Source organism: Saccostrea cucullata, unplaced genomic scaffold (assembly GCF_032062105.1).
Source record: "Saccostrea cucullata isolate Sc308-1 unplaced genomic scaffold, CSIRO_AGI_Scuc_v1 ctg13166, whole genome shotgun sequence".
Lineage (NCBI taxonomy): Eukaryota > Metazoa > Mollusca > Bivalvia > Ostreida > Ostreidae > Saccostrea > Saccostrea cuccullata.
In genome coordinates this window covers 1,042-17,602 of record NW_026920608.1, presented here as the reverse complement: position 1 = coordinate 17,602, position 16,561 = coordinate 1,042, and the positions used below count along the sequence as shown (strand labels likewise).

At 33.0% G+C, this 16,561-nt stretch overlaps 1 protein-coding gene and 2 long non-coding RNA genes across 3 annotated transcripts; all 3 read right to left on the bottom strand.

The window, feature by feature from the left end:
• Nucleotides 1-7,967: 7,967 nt before the first annotated feature.
• On the bottom strand, nucleotides 7,968-9,650 carry LOC134253017 (uncharacterized). The gene is made up of 3 exons (XR_009989055.1): nucleotides 9,583-9,650; nucleotides 9,156-9,308; nucleotides 7,968-8,122 (listed from the first exon to the last, which is right to left on the bottom strand). It is a non-coding gene; the product is annotated as an uncharacterized LOC134253017 (long non-coding RNA).
• A 360-nt stretch (nucleotides 9,651-10,010) lies between these two features.
• On the bottom strand, nucleotides 10,011-13,389 carry LOC134253024 (polyamine-transporting ATPase 13A3-like). Its single transcript, XM_062735550.1, has 10 exons — nucleotides 13,386-13,389; nucleotides 13,054-13,211; nucleotides 12,521-12,709; nucleotides 12,343-12,404; nucleotides 11,474-11,618; nucleotides 11,179-11,271; nucleotides 10,888-11,041; nucleotides 10,669-10,789; nucleotides 10,396-10,520; nucleotides 10,011-10,237 (listed from the first exon to the last, which is right to left on the bottom strand). The coding sequence occupies exons 1-10, from the start codon at nucleotides 13,387-13,389 to the stop codon at nucleotides 10,011-10,013; spliced, it is 1,278 nt and encodes a 425-aa protein (XP_062591534.1).
• A 1,162-nt stretch (nucleotides 13,390-14,551) lies between these two features.
• Nucleotides 14,552-15,523, bottom strand: LOC134253008 (uncharacterized). The gene is made up of 3 exons (XR_009989054.1): nucleotides 15,419-15,523; nucleotides 14,820-14,891; nucleotides 14,552-14,654 (listed from the first exon to the last, which is right to left on the bottom strand). It is a non-coding gene; the product is annotated as an uncharacterized LOC134253008 (long non-coding RNA).
• Between the last annotated feature and the right edge of the window lie 1,038 nt (nucleotides 15,524-16,561).

Sequence of the window (16,561 nt, the reverse complement as noted above, 5' to 3'; positions counted from 1 at the left end):
ATTTTTTTACATTTAAATCCCATTTTTTGTGAAAATTTAATTTAAACTTTAAAAAATACGCAGTGAAAGTTATTCATTTTACTTATTAAAACGTAATCAAATTATTATTTATATATTTTTGACAAAAAGTGTGTTTGCATCATCTGTCCTTAAACTTACCTTCTAGGAAATCGTTAAATGTTTCTCCGTAGAGCTGCCAATAAGAATAGTATATGACCTTCCAAATCCTCCAGTCGGTCCACCTTCCCTCCCAGAAATACACATGGTGGGCCCAAAAGGTTGGGTGGTAGTAAAACCCAACACCAAGAATCACAATAAAAAGCAGGATGATAAATCCAAATAGGTCCTTAAGCTGAAGGGTAAAAAAAATTCAGAAAACCTTTCCATTCAATTAGTTTATAGTTATTTTCCCCCAAACGGAGTTTGGGAACTATTGATTTTACTCGGTTTCTTATTATTATTATTTTTAAAGGTCTTCCGTTTCAGCGGAAGACCTTATAGTGATTCTACGGTTTCTTTTTATTATTTTTTTTTCCCCTTTTTTTGTAAATCGGATTTCTCAGAGATGGCTGGACGGATTTTCCTGAAATTTTCAGGGATGATAAAAATAAAAACCTCGGGGTTTTTTTCATTTTTTCAAAATTCACTTCCGGTGTCAGTTATGTCCGATTTCCGCTTTTTTCCAAAAAGTTTTGTCCGAGTCATATCTCAGAAACGGTAAAAGATGAAGACACCAAACTTATATGAGTAATAGATCTTGATAAGTAGGCAAAACCAATCGGGTTAACATCGTGCGCCGTCACTTCCGGTCGTCACAGGAAGTGATCAAAAAAATCTAAAATTTCAACTTTTTATTTTTTGAAATTTTTTTGCATCACATTATAGAATTTTGTTTGTAGTTTCGAAATATATCATTCCCACCGGAAACAAAAACGACAACTTCCGGTTATAGAGAAAAACTGCATATTTTCAGTATTTTTTTTTCCCCAAAAATATTTTTTATAGATAAAGTATTTGTAATGATTTTTGGATATGTTATTCAGACTGCAAATGACTACAGTAACGTCAAATATCTTTGTAAAATTCACTTCCGGTCGCGTGATTTCCTGCCCTAAAATGAAAAGTTATCATAGCTAGATCTCGTAAACGGTAAGAGATTAAGACACCAAACTTATATAAATGGTAGATCATGAAAAGTACGCAAAATCATTTGGGATAAGATTGTCAGCAGTCACTTCCGGTGTCACAGGAAGTGATCCAAAAAATCTAAATTTTTAACTTTTCTTTCATGAAACATATTTTGCATCACATTATAACATCTTATTTTTATTTTTTAAATATATCAGTCCCACCGTAAACTAAAACGACAACTTCCGGTTATAAGAGAAAAACTACATAATTTGAGTATTTTTCTTTCCCATAAATATTTCTTATAGTTAAAGTATTTGTAATGATTTTTGGATATGTTATTCAGACTGCAAATGTCTACAGTAATGTCTAATATCTCAGTAAAATTCACTTCCGGTGCTATTTCATGTCCTCAAAATCAGAAGTTATCATTGCTAGATCTCGTTAACGGTAAGAGATTAAGACACCAAACTAATAGGGAGGGAGAACTTGACGAGTAGACAAATCCTTTAGTTTAAGATTGTCCCCGTCACTTCCGGTTGTCACAGGAAGTGATCAAATAAATAAAAAATTTAAACTTTTCTTTAAGGTTTTTTTTAATATTACCTTATAGCATCTTACAAGTAGTTTCGAAATATGTCAGTCCCATTGGAAACAAAAACGACATTTCCGGTTATGAGAGAAAAACTGCAAAAATTGATTTTTTTATCCCATAAATATCTTTTGAAAAAAGAGTATTTGAAATGATTTTGGGACATGTTATTCAGACTGCAAATGTTAGAAAACCTCAAAATGAGACCTTTTACCCTTTAAAAAATAATTAAGGAATATTCATTACCTTTTCTAGTTACTTCAAGGTTTATCTCAAATTTACCCCCCCCCCTCTCTCTCTCTCTCTCTCTCTCTCTCTCTCTCTTATACCTTGACCTTTGACCTTGATAAATGACCTTGTTCTTTGGCCCCATTGACCCAAAGGTCACAATCAAGCTTACGGTCGTGGAGGTATTTGCAACTCTTACTCTAACAAATGCTTTAAAATACCCCTCCTTTCTCTAAAAAAAAAAACCCAAAAAAATCAACACCAACTTAGAGAAAATGTCTACAAGTCAAAAAAACAAATATCGGCATAAGATTTGTAATAAAAGAAAAAAGAGACCTGAAAGAAGGTGTCCTGAGAGTTTTAAGGTGAGTCTCTGAAGTATTTTGAAATTCTAGTGAATATCGGCAAAATCTGCATTTTTTTTCTGTCTGAAATTAAGTTATTGCTTGGCATAAAAATTAATTAAAACTCGTATTGGCTATTTCTGCAATTATTGTTAATATATTTATTCTCCTGCTCCATTCACATTTTAATACCAAGATTCTTTCTTTCTTAGGTGTATGGAATTTATTTTAATTTTATTTAGATTTAAATATGAATCGGCTAAACTCGGAAATGACGATTTTTCAAACAATTAAATTTCCCCGCAATTGAGATAGGTCAATTCAGTTCCCCCCTTGAACATATGCTTTTGAAAAAATGCCCATGACTCACGTTTTTCTGGGGTTTTGAATTTCCCTGTAAACCACGTGTATCAGTTTCGCTTTAAACTCTGTTTAGCAAGTGCCATTGCTTCACTACAAATGTGTCCCAAATTATTCTAATCATTTTCCTACATACAAATCACATCAAACAGGGAATATCTTAGTTTTTTTAAAAAATTTGACCGGTACTTTACTACGAAACTATTTCTTTCCTTCGCTATTTCCTTAACCTTAAAATAATAAGCTTACAGAATACCTGAAATGTTGTGGAAGTTGGGGCTCGGGTTACCCGATTTTTTAATAAAGGTTTTGGGTGGGCCAGATGGGGGGAATTGATATTTTTTTTTTTTTTTTGCATTTTGTTTTTTTTTAAATACAAAAAAATTCTTCTTACAAAAAAGAGGAGAACGGAAACCTTATTTGTTGCTGTAGCAACAAGAGTTTTAGTTATTAAGGTTTCCGTTTCGACGGAAGACCTTTATAGTGATTCTACTGTTTCTTTTTCTATTTTCTCTTTTTTTTCCCTTTTCTATTTTTGACAATTTCTCATAGATGACTGGATAATTTCATGAAATTTTCAGGGATGATAGAGAGTCAAAATATCTTTAAAATGTAACTTTCATTTTGTTTTAATGCACTTCCGGTGTCAGATATGTCCAGTTTCCGCTTTTTTCAAAAAGATTTTGTCCTGGTCATATCTCAGAAACGGTTAGAGATGAAACACCAAACTTATAGGAGTAATAGATCATGATTAGAGGCATGTCCATTTGGGTTAAAAAGTGCCGTCGCTTCCGGTCGTCACAGGAAGTGATCAAAGAAATCGAAAATTTCAACTTTTCTTTAATGAAACTTTTTTTGCATCACATTATAGCATCTTATTTGTAGTTTCGAAATATATCAGTCCCACCGGAAACAAAAACGACAACTTCCGGTTATGAGAGAAAAACTGCATATTTTCAGTATTTTTCTTTCCCATAAATATTTTTTTATAGATAAAGTATTTGTTATGATTTTTAAATATGTTATTCAAACTGAAAATGACTACAGTAGCGTCAAATATCTTTGTAAAATTCACTTCCGGTCGCGTGATTTCCTGTCCTCAAAATGAGAAGTTATCATAGCTAGATCTCGTAAACGGTTAGAGATTAAGACACCAAACTTAAATAAGTGGTAGATCATGATAAGTAGGCAAATTCAGTTGGAATAAGACCGTAGCCAGTCGTCACTTCCGGTCGTCACAGGAAGTGATCTAAGAAATCAAAAATTTCAACTTTTCTTTAACGAAACTTTTTTTGCATCACATTATAGCATTTAATTTGTAGTTTCAAAATATATCAGTCTTACCGGAAACAACAACGACAGCTTCCGGTTATAAGAGAAAAACTACATGATTTGAGTATTTTTCTTTCCCATAAATACCTTTTATAGATAAAGTATTTGTAATGACCTTTAGATATGTTATGCAGACTGCAAACGTCTACAGTAATGTATAATATCTCAGTAAAATTCACTTCCGGTCGCATGATTTCCTGCTCCAAAATCCGAATCCGATTCTCCGTTTTCCTTTTCTATAATTACAAACTGCCTTGCATCTCTCGCTCATGTTTCTCACATGCTCTTAAATAATTTATCGCCATTCATTTCAAACATAAAACAACTCAAATCGGATATTTTTCAAACATCTCTTTAATACATGTATAATGCACATATGATGCAGGTACACATGGGACATTTCACAACGTTTTCACTTACGCTTCTGTCTTGATGCGCAGATCAAATGCATGTTATTCATATTAATAGGTATATCATAATTTTAATCAGACCCTACCCCTTACATCTTAACTTGAAAACAATCTAATTCAAGCTCATATGTACACATAGGAGCGTGTTACAATATTTTTAACGTGCTCTCTTTGCGTGATCAATGAAATCGTGGTTATCCCCGAGTCACTACAAACAATCCAGGAAGTCTGTTTAGGGTAAAATTATACCAACTGCGAGCCCCATCTAAAATCCTAGTAGATTTTAGTAGATCTTAAAGATGGCGGTTTCAAGATGATTAGTATTAAAGAGTTTATTATGTCTCTGAAACTTGTATGGATGAAAAATGTCATACTGCAAGGTAAATATTCATATCTAACTTTAGATTTAAAAAAAACAGTTTTTTGTGGAGAAGAATACATTTCTCAAGAAAATTAAAGATGTAAAAAATATGTTTTGGAAAAATGTTTTAGAAGCCTGGCTATTTTTTTCTAAAAAATTACCAGAACCAGAAGCAAGTGCCTCTATGGAACCACTATTTTTTAATAAAAATATACTGATTGGCAAGAAAACAATTTTTTATAAGAAATGGTTTGAAAATAATGTATTTTTCGTAAATGATCTCTTAAGAGAGGACGGTTCCTTTATGGACATTAATATGTTTAAATTGAAATATGGAATCCATACAAACTTTCTTGAGTACAATGGACTTATAGCTGCTATCAGAGAATGGATGAAAACCAAAAATATAATTTCTATGCCAACTGTGTATATGCCATATATTACACAAAAAACATTCCGTTTATTAAATGCGAAGAAATCAAGAAATTTATATGAAATTTTGAAAAGCAATGATATCAAGCCTTTAGGTCAGACTAGCTGGAATAGAATTTTTAACTTGAATGATAGTGAATGGAAAAAAGTTTTTTCATTTCCTTTTAAGCTCACAAAAGATACAAAACTTCAGTGGTTTCAGTTCCGCATTAATCATAAAATATTAGCAACAAATTCCTTTTTACATAAAATTAAGAAAATAGATTCATACAAGTGTTCTTTTTGTGAAACTGAGACAGAAACTATTGAACACATCTTCTGGGAATGTGAAGTAGTACAAGACTTATTGAATAGTTTTGATAGTTATTGTTTTAGAAAGATTCATATTAATGTTGTATATTTGAAAAAAGAATTCATATTGGGATCTTTTGCAAAATTAGACAAAATAAAATATCTCATTGCTCTTCAGATTAAATATTTTATCTACAGAATGAGATGTAGTGGTAAATACCTCTCCTTGAATGAACTGATATCCTCCATCAAATATATGTATGAAATAAACAAGTATATTGCATATAAAAACAATAATCAGTTGACTTTTGACGAAGCCTGGAAACCCTGGAAGAATCTGTTTTTGTAATTTTTTCCTTACTATCCCTTCTCGCCCTCCTCTCTCTCTTGCTCTACTCTCTCTCTCTCTCTCTCTCTCTCTCTCTCTCTCTCTCTCTCTCTCTCTCTTATAAAAAATTTACAGAAAATGTATATTTGTATTGTATAAGTATGTATTAGAATCTGTAAATAAATAAAAAAAAAAAAAAAAAAAAAATAAAATAAAATCCTAGTAGAGAAATGAGAATTTTGCTGTTTTGTTTTTTTTTATTATTTTCTTGCTTTTTTCCTATTTTCTTCAGCCCAAATGATATTGAAATGTTTAAAAAGGTGGAAAGGCCGATAATTGTTCACTGAACAATTAGTTTACTAGTTTTTTTTTATTTTTTGCATTTTTTCTATTATTTCTTTATTATATATCTGTCTTTCTTAAAATAGAAAAAAACATCCTGCATACAGATTAATAGAGGAGAACGGAAGACCTTCTTTGTTGCTGTAGCAACAAGAGTTTCTAGTTATTATTATTATTCTTTTTTTTCTTATTTGTTCTCCGGTACTTTTTTGTCCGCGAGTGTTCTCAGAAACTGTTCACCCAACTGAGTTAAAACCTTTTTAGGGTTAATAGGTGTGTAGTGTAGGTGTGCACAACGAAGGTCATTTTGCGCGCATACGCATGCACGTGCGTGCGCGTGAAATGAGTGAAATGACTGATATACTTAATATAGCTATAACTTTTACATTTTTTCGATGAAATACTATAAAACTCATTATATAAGGATATATTAGTGGTGTAGATAATATGACATGGTCAATTAATCACGAACTCACGCGCATGCACGTGCGCTGCCTTCTGATTGGCTGAAACAAAAATCTCAATATCTTTTTTGTTTTTTGCGGAAATGCTTTGAAATTTTAAACATAGTCATGCATTAAGATATACTACAGTATGATATATAACAATTTTCACGAAAACACGCGCATGCACGTGCGCTGCAATCTGATTGGCTGAAACTTTAAATGGCTATATCTCCTTTGTTTTTTGACGAAATGCTTTGAAATTTAAAACATAGTTATGCATTAGGATATCCTGCAATATGACATACAAAAAATTTCAAGAAATCACGCGCATGCACGTGTGCTGCAATCTGATTGGCTGAAACTTGAAATGGCTATATCTCCTTTGTTTTTGGACGAAATGCTTTGAAATTTAAAACATAGTCATGCATTAGGATATCCTACAATATGATTTAGAAAAAAAATTCATGAAATCACGCGGATGCACTTGTGCTGCAATCTGATTGGCTGAAACTTGAAATGGTATAACTCCGTTGGTTTTCAACCAAACAGGATGGGATTTACAACATAGATAGATATAAGGGCCTCCTACAACAAGGTATGGTCATCATGCACGTGCACGTACGTGCGTGCATTTGGAATGAGTGAAATTGAATGGGTGATTTTTAATACTTTTGGACTAAATGCTTTAATATAGAGTATATTTAAATAAATAGAAAGTGTAGATAAGACGATATGATCATTACGCACGTGCATTCACATGCGCACGCCTGCAATGTTAAACTTAGAATATAATTGGTATCCTTCTGGGAAAACGTTGTTAAAGTCAAAAATGCACACGTTGTTGGATCAATGAGACTTACATGGAATATGGCACCAAAAGGAAGTTGGGGAGCGTTTGGGTACATCTGTAACGGTTCCGTTTCAGTTGGCGCTGGTTTTAAACGTTTTAGCATTAATATTTCAGTGATAAAGAACTGTAATGCAGCGTTTATCTCCAAGTCGTCACCAACCGGACTTAGTGGGTAGCAATTTAATTTTCATACTAACTTCATGTGGAGGGTAAAAGTTCGTATAGAACTAAAAAAATAATTTAACGAATTCAATGCAGTTGATATTCATTTCGAGAAACAAAACCCGTGATTGAATGGGATGAAATCCAAGTCATGCAGTATTTTGCAGAATAATGTTCTTTATTATATGTGTAAATGATTGTATGTTCAAATTTTTAAAGAGTACAAAAATTTTTGCTTACCATTTCTTTTATCATGATCAGAGTAGGGCCCAGTGATCTAATCATGAGAAATGCTTCTAGAAAACGGAGATACATGATAAGTAACGACAGGGAAAACATCCTTCGAGATATTGTGAAGGTTTCGGATGGGTAAAAGTGTCGTACAAACAGGGCAGTGATCAACAATTCATAAGACAGAATGTCAACTTGATTCCAAAAATTGTTTAAGTAACGCTTTACAATAGTTCTGTAACTGCGGTAGGATTTTCCTTCAATGGCAGTCTCGTGAAATATTCCCTGAAATAAAAAAAAAAAAAACACGATGTGTTTGTGAAACACTGATGCCCCCGTATAGCAACATAGCGAAGATTAAAAATATTACATTATGTGTAACAAAAACGACAAATTTAAAATGAAAATAGAATATATCAATACCCAAACTGGGGTCTTCTCACAAGAAATACGATTGTGAAATATGAAAGCCCTTGCACCATCTGTTCAAAAGTTAAGGTCAAGGATAACTTTTTGAAAGGTATAGGTCAAAGGTTCAAAGTTGTTGATATCTTAAGAAAGGTCTTTTCACAAGTAATACATATGTGAAGTATGAAAGCCCTAGCCCTAACAATTTAAAAGTTAAGGTCAAGGTTAAAGTATTAAAAAAGTGGGTCAAACTCCAAGGTCAAGGTCAAAGTTCTTGATATCCAATGAAAGGTCTTGTCACAAAGATTAAATATGTACATTGTAAAGTATGAAAGCCTTAGCCTTTTAAAAATTATAGTTAAGGTTTGTTTTTTAAAATTAAAGTTGGTTAACTCCAAGGTATATGTCAAAGTTCTTGGTATCCAATGAAAGGTCTTCATACAAGGATAAGATATGTAAAGCATGAGACCCCAAGCGCTTACTATTTAAAAGTTATGACCAAGGTTAAATTCTTTTTCTTATAAGTAAGTAAATCTGCGGGGTCAAGGTAAAATCTGTTGGTACCCAAAGAAAAGTCTTATCACAAGAAATACACTGTGAAAAATGAAAGTCATAGAACCACCAAATCAAGAGTTATGGGCAAGGTTAAAGTTTTGCGGACAAATAGACAGACAGAGAGAGACAGACGGACGGACACGACAAAGACTATATACCCCCGAACCATGGGGGGCATCAACATATTTGAAAACTTTAATCCTTGGGAATTTAATCCTTGGTTTAATTAAGGTATAGTTTCAGTAGATGTAAAAAAAATTAATACACGATGTGCCATCATTTTTTTTTTATACATCTGTTTTGCATGCATGTATGATCTTAGATTTTGAGACTGTGAATCACTGCATGTACTTACAAAGCAACTGAAAAATTCCTCCAGTAAATCGCCAAATCCCCAGAAGTAGACGTAATATTCAAAAATTCTTGCAATGTCTCGGACGTAATAAGTTGTACCAATACTTGTCGTTACAAAGGCGCTGTAGCTGATCAGCATTGTCAAGAACAGAAACTGCAAGGAAGAAAACCCTACTAAACATGCATATCTGGGTTTATGTCAAGTTAATCGTCCATGTAGTCGGTCAGTGCTCCTTCAAATGCACCTTTTTTGAATTGGTACAGTTAGGGAAGATATTTACAAAGCCCAAGTTGCCATATGCTGCAAATCCTCAAGTTGCCATATGCTGCAAATCCTCATGATAACACAAATTTTGATGAGAAATGTATCGGAAGGACACTGTTACAGAGTATCAATTCTGAACCGTTTACATGGTAATTATACTTACATAGTTGAAGACATATTTTGACAGTGGAGATGTCAATACTTTGCCTGGTTTATTGAATACAGACTGAAAAAATTATAAAAATTGATGAAAAAATTAATGACAATAAAGAAATTAAAGTTCATGAGCAAAACATTGACTATTCGTTAAAAGGACTGTAAAAATGTTTAATCAATAACTCGATAAATTTATCTAAATTGGTTTTTTAAAGATTTTATACAAATTATTGGTTGGTTACAAGGAACATTAAAACATCGGTAAGTGATCTACAATTATTTTTTGCAACTAAGGAAACATTCTCTACAAATATAAGGCAAAATAAATGGTTTGCACATGTATTATTTGCGTTTTAACTTTGGTTGCAAGACTCGTCGATATTTCTCCGTTTCTAGGAACACAGATTTTGAATCTTTCTAGCTAGTAAGATTTATTCAAATTTTGAACTTTGACCTCTTGGTACTGAAGTGAACTCTGACCTCATTATAGTCCGAGTCAGTATATGTATCAGTTCCCTCATCAGGTGTCTCTGCCATGACCCACTTAATACTGGCCGGACTGTGGGCATCAGGAGGGGAGGCCTCCACAATAATAATTCGGTCCTTAGTGGGAACCATCCCACAATTCCTAGCAACACTAATGGCTGTCTGAATCATGTCACCTTTTAAGTAAAAAATTTTTTAAAAATGTGGACTTATATTCATCAACACCACTGCATGTGAACAAATGCAGAACAATCTTCCTGACAAATGATATGCATATATCTACAATTTAATATATGAGTAATTCAGCATGGATTTGGACCTTATGGCACCTTACCTGTAACCATTACAGTCCTAATTTTAGCATCCCTCAGTTTGTGGATGACAGGTTTTGTTTGTAGTTTGAGTTTGTTTTGTAGAACAATCATTCCCAGAAAATTCATGTCAAATTCCACTTTATCCCTGAAACCAAAAAAAAAAAACAAAAAACATCTATATCAGTTTAAACCTGCAATCTATCCAAGCAAGGAAAAATTTCACTTTATTTCAAGGAATGCTGATGATGTTGTTACTTCCTGAGTAGATCCATCATTCAGTGCCTTTTATTTACCTGGATATTCTCTGAGCCTGATGCCAGGTGAGTTTAGGGTCCAGTTTTTTGTAAGCTAATGCTATGACTCTGTAACCCTGAATAGTGTACCGATGAAGGATATCTGGAAACTCATGTGGAACTGCAATATCAAAAAGAAATAAATCTAATTAGCCACTAGAAACACTTTAATTATTTCCAAGATACTAAGTTGATAAGTTCTAGTAAGTTAAGACTTGCCAGTGTCTTGCAGACAAAGGGAGGCGATCTTTTCTGGTGCCCCTTTACAGTAGAGTTCCATCCCCTCCTCACTCAGTGTACGCGTGATCACACTCATTCTCTGGACAGAAGAGGAAAACGTGAACTGTCTAATGATCCCAACCTCAAACGGGTTCTGGAAAATAGGAGCAAATTGTCACCCTTCTATTATTTCTTAAAACAACACACTAAAATGGTTAGATACATGTTAATCCATTCATTACATCAGAAATATATATATTTAGATAACCTGACAAGAGAACTTCTACTTACTTCAGCAGTGAAGGTGTCCTTGGTACAAGGTCTCACCACAGTAGGCATGATGGTGTCAAATTTACTGCTATCCTTCCCTGGTTCATCCAAAACCTACAGAGATTGTACAAGACAGACTTTATAACATCTCTTATTGTTCTTATTGGTTAATATCAAGTAATGGTGATAAATTCTTATACAATAACATAGTCTAATTGACAATGTGATTTTTTTGCTCTCTAAGAAAGGTTGCCAAAAAACACTGAGTACCAAATCAGTTATTTAATGTAGTTTATGTACTAGATATATAGGTTACCCATTTCGTGGAGTTGAACATGATGAGATCTAGAGGATCCCCTGAGAGTTCCCCGTCTATCACAGTCAGGGAGTGACAGGTGGCCATACAGGTGATAAAGGGCCCCACCTCTAACTTAGATGGATCCTCCTCCACACCACAAAACCTATTTATAGAAGTTAGACAGAAAGTTTAAAATATGGTTTTGATGTTATATATCTAATAAAATGTTCAATAAAGAACTTTATTCGGTAATAACCAATATTTGCCCCCCAAAATCAAACTTTGAGGGAGATATATTTAATTAATATTTGCCCCCCAAAATCAAACTTTGATGGAGATATATTTAATTAAGTTCTTAAACAGGGGAGTATATGCTGACTTCAAAGCACCGAATATTTTCATAAGTAATGACGCCACATGTACGTAATGACGTCACAAACATGACATAATTTTCAGTTTTTTATGAATTTTACAGAAAAATGTACATATTTCGTCGATATTTTGAGTAAAAGTCACCGAGCGCATGTGTGTTCAGGATCAATATTTTGATATAATGTGTAGAATGATAATATCAATGAAATATGTCAATATTGTTCCTGAACAAACTTGCGCTCTATAGATTTTAAATTGTTGATATTTTGTCCATTTTGTCCTGTTTCTGAAAAAGGATATCAAATCGGACTAGTTTGTGACGTCATAAAAACAAAAATTGTGAATACACTGCTTTGACAATATAATATTTTCTGTTAATTCATATTTCTCAAACAATTTATAGAATTCAGCACATTTCAGGAAGTTTTCAAAATTTGGCTTTTGTGGGGGCAAATATATGCAATATACCGCATATAGTTCTTTTACAAAATGAAGATTATGAATTAAACTGGTACCCCTGGTTTTTAATTGGCAGTACTCCCCACATGTCTAGTCCATCTTCTGTCAGAGTACCAGTCTAAAACATATAAAATCAGAGCAATGTTATTTCTGCAGAAGATTTCCCTATGAAAGCAAGGTTCGGAATCATTTTGTTTATGGTTTAAGCTACATGTATGTACAAATTATACTTACTTTATCAAAGCAGAAGACATCCAGCCTCCCACAGAAGTTAATTCGAGGAGGACTGATGCAGTAGATTCCCTTCTTCTTCAACCGACCCTGAGCAAACACGGTCCCCACTGTCATGGCTGCTGGTAAAGCAGGAGGAACAATGATGGTGATGATATCCAGGACCCTAACAACAATTCTGATTGGGTAAACCTACAACAGCAGCATGATGCTTTGAATAGAGAGAAAATTACATCATATGTTCAGTAGATACATGGTCACCAAGGGTGTAAGTGATGAAAACTGCACTGTCAACCAAAACTAAGCAGTTTTGATTTTTCAGAAATTTACCAAAAAAAAGGCCCTAAGTGGCCCTTGTTCTTTGTGATAGGTGAAAAGGAATTCCACATGGACAAAGGGTATGTCTACAATACATTTTGATAGGCATGTCCCAAAAAGTACTTTAAAAAATGTGTTAAATAATCTAAATCATATACTTGAATAACCAAGAATAAGAGGATTTTTACTGGTTTATGATAAAGCAGTTAATTACTGACCCCTTGTTTTACGTAGATAACAATGCTATAGGTCATTCCCAGGGCTGCCATACACCCCAGGAATAAAATGAATTTCATGGCATCTCGGTAGAACTTGAAGTCCAACGGTTTGGGAAATAATATGGCCCGCACCAGTTCTCCTTTTGCAGTTCTGAAGCCTGAAAAATATCAAAGACTTAAAGACATCCCTACTCCTCCAAATTGTCACTACTGGTACATACCATTTAAATCCTTATTTTCTTTTATGGTTCAAATAATTTAGAATAGTTTCTAAAAACAATTTAAATGAATATAAAAATTGAGAAACACATCAGTTTAGCAGACCTGTTTACCCATATCGTTGTCTCACAGTATATTTGATTAGATTTGTCCGTGAGATTTGGCATTTGCCAGTAAGATTTCACTTTCCATTGATTGTCCATATATTTATAGAGAACAACTGCTTTTCCGATTAGGCCATTCCAAGTTTTTTTTATGTTTAGCGTCCGCGTGCGCCTTGGTTTTTGACACCCCATATAAGAAAAAACACACAACATCAGTAGTCCTGAAAATGATTAATTTAGTCGAATTTTTTTCATTTTGTCAATTTCTCCAAATAATTCTGTACAGTAAGTTATATTGAGTGTATTGTAAGCATTTAATCCCTTGTTTTTGCTTAAGCATAGACATTTCTTGTATTAAAGCAGTTACATATAAGTTAGATCAAATCATTTGAAGGGCGTCATTTTTATGACTTTTAATCCTGTGTTTTATGTTTTGGCTTGTGTGTTTTTTGCGAATAGGTAGGTAAGTTTTCGAAAGATGGGTAGACGCTAAACAGAGAAAAAACTTGGAATGGCCTTAAAAAAACATGGTTAAACAACATAATCTATGTCATTGTAGAATACAGAGCACTTGGGCAACACTAATATGTTTGAAATCTTTCTCTTTTTAGCAATTAAAAAGCGTGAAAATAAAACAAATCATAATGAAAATCAACTGTTTAATTCCAAAGGAACGTTTTTCAGATTTCCGTATTTTCATAATAGCAAAACGTGAGACGTATTTTAAAATCGTAAGATTAAACTGGTCTGCTGTACGACGTATTGATATAAAAGTCTAATTTGCAAAACATGTAGATTTTGGACAATTCTCCGAAATATTGTTATACATGTATATAATATCGTCCTTCTTAAGAATTTGTCACTGATATGGAGTGACCGCTACTTGCCTGTGAACGACTACAAAATTTAACATAAAATCGGCAATCGGGGTCAATTAGCTGGGAGGGGATCTTTGGCGCTAACATCTTCATTTTTGTACAGCGACACGGAACTCGGTTTATAAAGGTTTATTGAAAGACAGTTCTCCGCGCCCCAAAGTGGATTCGATCTCGCTACGTAAGGATCAGTTCCATTCTCTGCGACTCTAAACCAGACGCTCTAATCACTTCGCTACATATACGAACTAATCAACGTGTATAATATAGTTATGGAAGAAAATAATAAATCATGTCTACTTTGGTAATCGAGAAGTTCTCTGCATATGGTCTGTGGTGCTAGAAGACCCTTCTTTACATCGCTCTTTTTGAAACATCTCTCGGCCTCTTCTTTGTTTATTGACTATAAGATATGAATATTACATGTAACTCTGACGATACAGTCCTGTTTGTGGCTATTTAATTTAAAAAAAAACGCCGAAAGAAATTTTCAAAGAACCTAATCTTTTATTAATACATTTTTTTTCTTTATAACATGTCTCAAAGGCGTTTTCTAGTTTCGCCTTACCTTCATTAGCCACATCATTCCTAAGCAGTTGCAGTCTTTAACTTTTGGTCCATGCTTCGGGCAGCTTATAGTCTGAGAAGAAATACTTTGAAACTTGAAATTACAAGAAGTCTAAATCAGTTAAATACACACAACTACACACGTACAACAAGTACAACAACCTAACCCTACATCTGTCGAGAATAGAAATACTAAGATTGAAGTATTTTTAGATTTACTTGTACGATGTTAACGCAGAAATAACTTGATAAAAAATGGATTCCTTAAAATTGTTTTAGACGGATAATTATTGATATCGGTATCAAAATATATTTTATAATAATTAAATTTGACGATTGTAGAATATCGATAATTAGAAATATTTTGAAAAAAAGGCTTGAAACGTCAGATGTTTTCGACAACATATGAGGTAGAAGTTAGAGTATCTGTAATTAGTTTACATTGCTATTTGAGGTAAGAATATGTACGGAGCACCCTATATACAACACATGTGTCTGTGGTCCTCGTTATATATAATGAAGTAAGAAATTAAGGATTATCTTGTCTATAACACACTTCACCCGCCGATATTCGTATAAAGCAATGAAGCACAAACGTACCGATTTGTACAAAACTGGTATGTCCTTCATTTTAACAGATACACCGTGATCCATAAGTACTTTGACGTAATCGGTTCTATTGGATTTCAGCGCCTCCAATAGTAAAATCTGAAATAGAGAGATATGTACATGTAATAAAATGACTTATTCAGAAAAATCCCTATATATATATATATTTTTAATTTAAAGCCCCTTTTAGAAATCGAACTTGAAAGGACTTCTTTTCCTCTTTTTCCAAGGAAGATTTTGCGCACCAAACCTTGTTTTGTGAAGGTTGAAGAACATATCGGGGGGGGGGGGGGTCTTGATTCATTTTGCGCAATTTATTTTGTACGTATTAAGTTTATTATACATGTATGACCTGGCATTTTAAAGTTCTCCGATTGGTCACGACGCTTTTTCTGAGATACAGGGTGTTTCATAATATATGTTACATTTTAAAATTTAAATATCTTTGATATTTATCATTCTTTTTACACAAATTATATATCAATTTATATATCAACTATAGTTTCCATTGCGCAATATTTCGCACATCATAGTAAAATGAAGCGTATTTACTGTTTTAATGCAACTTTTTTCGCTTAATTATTAAAATTAAAGAAAATTAAGAAATTATAGGTATAAAAATGTAATTACAATTTGATATAACTGATTTTTTAACCGATTTTGCAAATGAAAGGTAGGTTGACGTCGTTACAGTGTGTTTTTGACGTTATGATAATCTGTAGCTCTTAAAGAAAGGGGTAATAAAAATATTATTTAAGAAAAAGTAATAAACATACGCTTTTGAAATTTAAAACATAGAAATTTGAGAATATCTCCAATATTTTTATTATGTTTTCATGTGAATCCATTGTGTACGTCATATTTTGTAATTCTCTAAAAAAAATAGTAAGATTTGCTAATTTTTTGCATTTTGAGATGCCCCCTCTGGTAACAAGACGGTAGAATTTTGTGATTCTTAGATATACTGTATTATATAATATTACTTATCAAATATCATAGTTTGAACAAAATGTCTATTGTAGTATTTGTATAATTTGCTTTATAGTGCTAAAAATTGGCATTTCCCTATGTAATCCTATAGTAAAGGTACCTGTATTTTGAGACGGTCCCTCAAAAATACCTGGACGGTAGATT